The sequence below is a fragment of the Peromyscus eremicus genome, chromosome 8a, assembly GCF_949786415.1.
Source record: "Peromyscus eremicus chromosome 8a, PerEre_H2_v1, whole genome shotgun sequence".
In the NCBI taxonomy this organism is placed as follows: domain Eukaryota; kingdom Metazoa; phylum Chordata; class Mammalia; order Rodentia; family Cricetidae; genus Peromyscus; species Peromyscus eremicus.
The window spans coordinates 26,184,496-26,193,053 of NC_081423.1; the positions used below are offsets into that span (position 1 = coordinate 26,184,496).

Genomic DNA, 8,558 nt, shown 5'->3' on the forward strand with positions numbered 1-8,558 from the left:
GTCCTTGCGTTGAGGACTCTCCACCACTGTGGTCTTCCTCAGTACTGTATCTATAGTCTATAAAACTCACTCTGCTAATCACACAGAAAATATCTCTTGAATTTGTAAGTGAAAAACAAATAATAATAAGCCTTCAGAGATCATCTAATTCAACTTTTGAATTCCATAAATAAGGTAGAAACTGATTGATATTAAATCAATTGTCCAAGGATAATTTGTTTAAAACTTAGAAAAGGTTACTTTTGATAGTTGCCAAAGCTTTTATTGTGGTTGTTACTATTGTTTTACAAAATTAACAGCCAAATCTAGCATTGATTTGTAATCTCTCTTACTACAGTAACACTCTCTAATAAAGCAAACATCCTGGTGTTGGGATGAGGAAAGCTCTGGAAATCATTGAAAAAAAATTGCATGCTGAAAGTTATTTCCCTTATGGATATAACGACAGCAAATACAAATAACAGAAAGTAGACACATTGTTGGAGCTGCAGGGAGTGATAAAAAGCCCTATCCTCCCACGTGCAAATTTGAATTCTTAGAAGAGCAAGCTTTGAATTATAGTTCTGCTTAGTGACCATGTGTTTGGGGTGGGGAAGTTTTAGTGAATGCCTCTACTTGGGCAACAGGTATTTAGTTGCAGCAGTTGCTAGAATGGAATATAGCAAAAGCATTTCAATGGCCCTTTCCTTGTTTATGGAAAGGAAACCAACCAATGGTCACAAAGACTGCTGTGGCAATACTCATTCATCATATATTTATTTGTACTTTCACATCTTTTAAACTTCCCAAGTTAATTATAATAGCACTTTTGGTTAGTCTACCCAAAAAGTAAAATTATACCATCAACAAACATAAAGAATTTTGAGTAAGGGAGCAATAATTGATTAACTATTATGCTCCTGCATGTTTTGTATTTTAAAGCATCTATCTCTCAAATGATCTTTGCTTTGAAATTATAGTATAGGACCCTCAAATTACATAAAAAGCTAATTACTAATATGTCATACTTGTAACATTTTCTTTCTGCAACGTTCATGTTCACACTAATATATAATGTCACTAATTGGTCACATCTCCTGACTCTGTATGTCATCGGTGCCTTTCATTAGCCACATTTTCCTTATTTCATTTACTTGTTATTTTTATTAAGCTTTATTTTATACATAGCATTGTAATTTACATGTCAATAACACTGCAGTAGAATAGTTTTATATTTTTAAAGATTTTTTTGTTTTTAATTATATGTGTGCAAATGTTCTGCCTGTATGTTATATATGTGTAACACATGTATGCAGTGCCCACAGAAGCCAGGAGAAGGCATTGAATCCCCTGGGACTAGTAAATTTCCATGTGTGTGTTGGGAACTGAATCCAGGGGAAATTTTCAGGTTACAAAATCTTGCTCCACTGAATAATTTTCTTTTAAAATATTTTTTTTTCTGAGTGGGTCAAAGCAACAACTATATTCAGTGACCCATCATGTCTAGTTTGTATTGTAATAAGGGCAGATGAAACAAAGTAGAAAGCCCAACTTGTATAACCAATGCCTCAGAGAAATTGTATATGTTGGATTCTTGTAAGACATACGAAAATGTTTTACTTCTCAATGCATAGAAAATTCAATTTACTTGTCCTTATCGTATAATTAAAAAAATGGTGATGGGCATGTGGCTCAGTGGTAGGACACTTACCTATGATGGTGAAGGCTCCAGGTGCAGTTCCACAACACTACCAGAAAGGAAGGAAAAAAATGACAATTGATATAATTGATTCTAAAAATAAATATACTCAGTGAATACATAATTTACATAAATATATGAATATAATTGTGCAGCTAATTCCCTACTATTATGCCATACATAATAAAGTTGATTCTGCATTTGTTCATATCAATACTATAAATTATGTAAAGGGATGTCTCTTACCTTCTATTTCTCTGCATGAGGTAAGTAGAAATTATGAAACGAGTGCTAGCTAATCTGTTATAAAAATTGCGTTATAGGAATCCTCTGGGGTTGAATCTATACTATCTAATAAATGGGAAAACTGAAACTCAAATAGCTCATAGTTGCAGAGCTGCAATTAAAAGTCAAGCATTACAATAGCAAAACTAGCTCCCTTTGTCACTATGATAGACACATCTTTAAGTATCTAGTACCTTGTAATAATTCCTTGTAGTGCAAGCATCAACAAAGGCTTATGGTTTCAGATATACCTTTTCTGATTCTTCCTCCTTGCAGATGGACCCCCATGAGAACATCTTACTTAGCACTCTCGAGATAAAAAATGAGATGGCCACATCAGAAGCAGTAATGGGACTTGGAGACCCCAGGAGCACAATGCTTGCCTATGATGCCTCCAGCATCCAATATCGGAAAGCCGGATTGCCTAGGCATAGTTTTGGCCGCAATGCTCTGGAGCGACATGTGGCACAAAAGAAGAGTCGTCTGAGGAGACGTGCCTCTCAACTGAAAATCACCATCCCTGACTTGACTGACGTGAATGCCATAGATCGGTGGTCCCGCATTTTCTTCCCAGTGGTGTTTTCCTTCTTCAACATTGTCTATTGGCTTTATTACGTGAACTAAACTACAGCCTCCCATGGGACGCAAGGACTAGATTACTCCTCAAACTGTTGTACAGCCTGATGTAGGACTTGGAAAACACATCAATCCAGGACAAAAGTGATCTTAAAATACCTTAGTTGCTGGCCTATCCTGTGGTCCATTTCATACCATTTGGGTTGCTTCTACTAAGTAATGAATACACTAAGGTCCTTGTGGTTTTCCAGTTACAGAGCAAGTGATACATACACATGCTGGAAAGATTGAGTGAGAAGTATTCCACTTTATGAGTTTAGTGCACAGCCTACTCAGAGGGTTATTATCTAGATTCTAGAAGATGTTAAAAAGCTGAATAGTACTGGCAGTCAATTCTCTGAGACATGATTATTTCGCTCTCCATCATTGTTCCTAAGAATGGCATGCTGTTGGGACAGCACTGTGCTTATGAAGCATTATCTGCAATAATGGAAACATGTTACATCAATATGGTCAGTGAGGTCTGTGCCAGATGATAATGGTGTCATGGACAGGTGATTCACAAGGGTCTAATAGACTCACATGTATTTGGAGAACAATCAAAGTAGGGAGGTGGGGCAAAGCTTCAAAGAAGAAACTCAGGAAACCAATTTATCTGCTCTGTTCACTTGCCTACAAAGAACCAGCTGCAACGTCTTTCAATTTGGCATTGAGACAGAGGAAGACTTCAGAGGAGACCATGCATAGCAGCAAAGATGTATGTTTTGTCAGAAAACTATTTCTGAGGTGGTTAAAATATAAGTTAACAGCATGGATCAGGCAGGGTTAAAAATCCAGAAATGACTTGTAGTTAAGAGAAAGCAAGACAAGCCAGTGCAGCCCTAAATCTGTGGCACATGGCATTGGGTCTGCAGACAGTGCTGATCATAAAAGAGTAGAATGAGAGGGATGGCTTTGCCAACCTCATAAGCATAAGCTGAGCAAATGTAAGGAAGGTGCTTTTTCATCGTTTATCTCATCAACAGGTAGCTATCAAATAGCTAGTGAAGAGAATTAAAAGTATCTTGATAGGTTAGATTGAGAATCATTCTAATAGTCAAACACAGAGCACAGACGAGCAGGTCATTTTTCTCAGTGTCAGCTGCCCCTACATCATCTCCCCATCAGTTTATTTCTGAATTGAATACGGTATTTCAAAAAGAGAACTTTTTCTTTGCTCTAAATGATTAATCATCATCTTTAGCGTTTCTTGCTTTCAAAATTCTCTTTTTACACTTAGGAGACAGACACAGCGAGGTATTTCAGAGACTGCAGGAGCTGGGTTTTCTTAGTTGCCCTGAACTCCGTCTTTGTATTTGCCAAGGCAGGTGTATGTGCAAAGGGAATCTGTGTGTCAGTTGGGTCTGGTGATTTAAAGGGTGCTTGCATTGTATATATTGCAACCTACTTAGTCAAGCAAATCATAAGAACTAGTGGACAATGGGATTGGAACAAAGTCGTGGTAAGTGTTGAGCTCTGGGTTGACACTGCAGAAGTGTAGACAACTGACAAGCAGGATGGTGAGATGTGTTGTTTTTATTCTACCTTTCCAATTATATCATTCTGCATCTTTCTATATTGGGCTTACACATTCATATACTGGATAGAAAAGAGAACAGGCTGATAAATTTTATTTTTTGTCAATAGGGGTCTCCTATCTGGCTTTCACCTACAGAAAATACTGAATTACTAAGTTTTCTATAAGTTTGGCTCTGATTGACCATTTCCTCAGAGGATGCCTGCTATTTCTACTTTCAAAATAATCCAAAAACAATTCTGTCCTCAGAGTAAGGTCCCCAGTAAGTGCGTAGGCGTCAAGGCTAGTATCATTCTGCAGGTAAAGTACCCATTTTCTTCCCCTCATGATTCAGAAACTTGGGATATTAAGCATTATTGTTCATTTCCATTCCAACAATTAGAGAGAAACAAGAAAAAGGGAAAAATAATTTATCACTCATTTTCTAAATTTTCACAAAGTTGGGATGGTAGGGTGGTTTGGTTTGGTTTGGTTTGGTTTGGTTTGGTTTGGTTTGGTTTGGGTTGGGTTGGTTTGGTTTGGTTTGGTTTGGTTTGGGTTGGTTTGGTTTGGTTTCAGTCAGTGCTGGGAAGTCTGGCTCCTGTGTTTTGGTTATGTACCTGAACACCACTAAGTTACTGGACCACAGATCTGACAAAGAATCTCTGCATGCACTCAGAGTAGAGATCCTTCAAGCTTCTCCATGCTTTCTCCTACGCAATCATTTCTGTGGATCACAGTAATAAAAGTGCCTATCCCTTGTCACCAAGGGGTGAAGTTCGAATCGAAAATAACATGAAAGAAGCATAACAATAAACTCAGGGGCACACCTGTGACACGCCATTCTGAGAAGATTTTTCTAAAGACAATTCAGAGCCTAAATCTAGGCTCCCATTTGCAATTTCCATAAAAGCCATAAAGAATCCTAGATATTGTCATTTGTGATTATAACAAAATCTTAGATGTCCAGGGAAGTCAAGCAAACTATTTAGATCAAAATGGAGGGAAGCAGCCTCACAGCATGGGCCTCACATGCATATGACTAGGAAACATCTCTGCATTTAACTAATGCAGAGAGAAGATGGAACCTTGGAACCAATGTTCTAGAGTGAAACCATATGTTGGCATTCAATAACCATGTAGGAAGAAAACACTGATTCATCCTGTCCAGGAATAGTGATCCATGTAGAATTTATTTTTAAGCTACATATTTAGTTGAATTAGAAATGCAGGAAAGGGTGCTAGGTCTGATGAATCTGGGAAAACCAATTAGTTTGCTACCCAGTAATTAAACTAAAGGACCACCAAGGTGTGTTTTGGCAATCTTAAAATGGCATTACAATAAGTTTATACATATGTATAGTTTTTTCTTTTGTTTATACAATAACCAGATAGCCAGCAATTAAGGTGTTTTTTTTCATCTCTGAGAAATTAATAGGCAAAATCCGACTCTCAAATGCACAGTCTAAAAGAAATCTCTGATCTCAATCTGTATATATATATATTGTACATGACTGCTTGTAGGTATGAAATGCACTTCTGAACTGAAATCTCATGCAACATACCCATGTGTTTGCATAGGAATGTTACAATTATTTCTACTGCAATTTAACAACAGGGGATAGGACTCAAGCAGTGTCATCTAGTCCTTCTTTCTCTTCATCTCAACAAGAGCAGTGCTAAGTAAAATAATAACAACAATAATAATAATGATTGTTTTTTTAAACCAAAAGACTCTACATTCTAGCATTAGGACCACACAGAAATGATCTGTCAGCTTACAAAAGCACAAGACATCACAAAAGTGCAGTGGAATAGTTAATGGAGAAATGAATCATGGTTATTTTAAGCAAGACCTGCTTTAAATTGGCAACTATGACCACTTCTATTTTCTGTAGGTCACTGTGTTTCAGTCTTATGGCTAATTTCATGCTAAAAAACAAAAACTGAAAACATCAACATAGACAGGTCTTATAGCATATCTACATGTGTATATGTGTATATAGAGATCCGTGTAAACACACATGCATATGTATGCATTCATATGTCAGAAACAAAAGGAATAAGCTAATGAGTTGTTCCCTTCATTGAGCCTGTATATGAGTATTTTTTTTTCTAATTTGGCAACCCACAGTCATCATTCTGACATAAGTAATACAGGGTACTGAACATCTCTCTCAGCAAATCAATGCCTACAGTTCCTAAGAACATTGTACAGTTTGACACTACACTAGAACTGTACCTCAGAATAGCAGATGTTAACTAGTTTCTGCATTGCTTGTCAAATGTCCATTTGCTCCCTTTCTAAGGACACAGATAACGTTGTTCATTGGTGATTTAAAATTTAAAAAAAATAAGAAAATGGAAAAAAATCCTCCTGGGAGGAGAAAAAAAGAAAAAAAAAAAAGAAACTAACCCTCACCATGTTGGTCAGGGAAAATTACAACTGTAGCAATCACGCCATTTTGCCAAGTGTACAGAGTCTGTTATGTAAGCAACCATGACTTTCACTGAGTGTGTGTAAATATTTAAACAGATTTCTTAAATATTTTTAACTTCTAATTTGTATTTTATGGTAAGGCAATGTACTAATTCTGTTTATGGCTTACATTGATGTGTTACAATATGTATATAATTAAAGATGCTGTAAATTAATAGTCAATAGATACAAATAACTGTTTAGGGTTTTTGTCTTAATTTTATCTATTTTTTTTTTTTTTTTTTTTTTTTTTTTTTACTGAGTATGTTTACTGGAGTGCCCCAGCAGAGTAATTTAAACACCCTTTTGCATAAATGATTTGGGAATCCTAGACAGAAGGATTTCCATTGCTGTCTCTCACATAGAGGTATGAGTATGCACACACACACACACACACACACACACACACACACACACACACACCTGTCTTCCACTCCCTTCTTTTCACTCCTATTTTCTCACTCTCAGTGGGAAATGTAGCATTGTTTTGGTGTCATATTAACAACCAAGAGATGCTTTGGAAATGGCAACTGGAGAAAAGGAAAAGTGGTTAGGGTTAACTTAGTGGTTTTTCTAAGCTAGAGTTAAAAAAAAAAAGCCAAAGTTTGCTAATGATAGCTTTTCCCCAAAACTAGAGGTTTGTAGCCGTACTGCAGATAACAAAAAATGTTTATTCATGCCAGCTCCAGAAATTTGTTACATACAGTGCATGCTAGATGAGTTTTTTTAATGTATAGTAGCATTCTGTCTTTAGATAGTATTATTCCTTTCAACCAAAGACTCCAGAATTATTTTTCAAAAGGAAAGAAAAAAGGAAATGGGGAAAAAAAGACACTGCTTTACACCAAAGTTTAAATATTTTTTCCAAATGCAGTAGGAAGATGGTTTTAAAAAATAGTAAGGAGTCAATAGAGGGTAAATTCAGATACTGCCCTAAACAAATTATTGTTTGTTTGTGTGTTTGTTATTTTTAAGTTGGAAAAAGTTGTACCCTTTAATAGCTTTAGTTTTTGGAAATTCAATGAGAACATTTCTCTGGATATGTGCAAGATTTTGACATCAATTTCTAATTTGATTTAAGAAGTATTTTTTGTGATAAACATCCAAAACAATGAAAAAAAATTACTTTGAGTTCTAAGGCAAAATGCCATTCCCAGTCACTCCACCTTACATCTGATGCCACACCTCTGTCATTGCACCATTTGAATCAAGTCAACATTTCCATCAGCTTGTATTCTTTCTCATTTTATATTTTGGTTCAATGATTAAGAATCCAACCATGTTTATTTTAAACACAGTTCACGCAAACAAAGTTGCCTATAATTTAAATTCCATGCCACTTAGAATTTTTCTTTGCACGGGTGTTTAAATAGTTCTGTTATGGAATTGTTCCTGCATAGTTCTGAACTGTCCTTTCCTAAGGAGTGATGATCTAGTTTCTTCACAATGTAGTGATTATCAGCCTTACAATGACCTTGTAGCCTTTCTGAACACACACTTCATGTTCACTCCCCTACAGCTAGACAATGCAAAGCACTAGCGGGATACATTGCATCCGTTTTCACGTCTTTCTAAAAACAGGACTTCTAAAATCTCTGGGATACATGCAGTAGTAAAAATCAAAGGAAGATTATCAATGAATAGCACATAAGAATTATTTTCATGAATTTCAACTTATTGCAGCCAGTTTCCGCATGTAAATATATAATAATGTTGGCTAGTGTGTAATTCTTGAGCTAAGAAATATAAATAAAAATTAAAAGTTCTATGTGTGGTTTTATTGTGCATGAATGTCTGAATCTGTGTCTGTGGCTTACACTGTAATTATTTTGTGAGAAGCACGGGAGTTTAGAAGTTTGGAACCCATTGTCTTGCAGACTTCAACTTGAGTTCTTATATGATGCCTACTAAGCAATAATTATGCACATACTTAATTGTAATCTTGAGGCATAAATTTTTCTTACTCTTAATGTAATTTTAAAAAT

The 8,558-nt window shown here is 35.9% G+C and overlaps 1 protein-coding gene across 1 annotated transcript in view; it reads left to right on the plus strand.

Annotated features, from left to right (window-relative positions):
- Nucleotides 1–6,824, plus strand: part of Gabrb2 (gamma-aminobutyric acid type A receptor subunit beta2) — a 211,419-nt gene extending 204,595 nt beyond the window's left edge. Inside the window, exon 9 of the mRNA XM_059270364.1 lies at nucleotides 2,240–6,824. Within this exon, the coding sequence (XP_059126347.1) occupies nucleotides 2,240–2,587 (348 nt within the window). The 3' untranslated portion in view covers nucleotides 2,588–6,824. The remainder of the gene's footprint in view (nucleotides 1–2,239) is intronic.
- The last annotated feature ends 1,734 nt before the right edge of the window (nucleotides 6,825–8,558 follow it).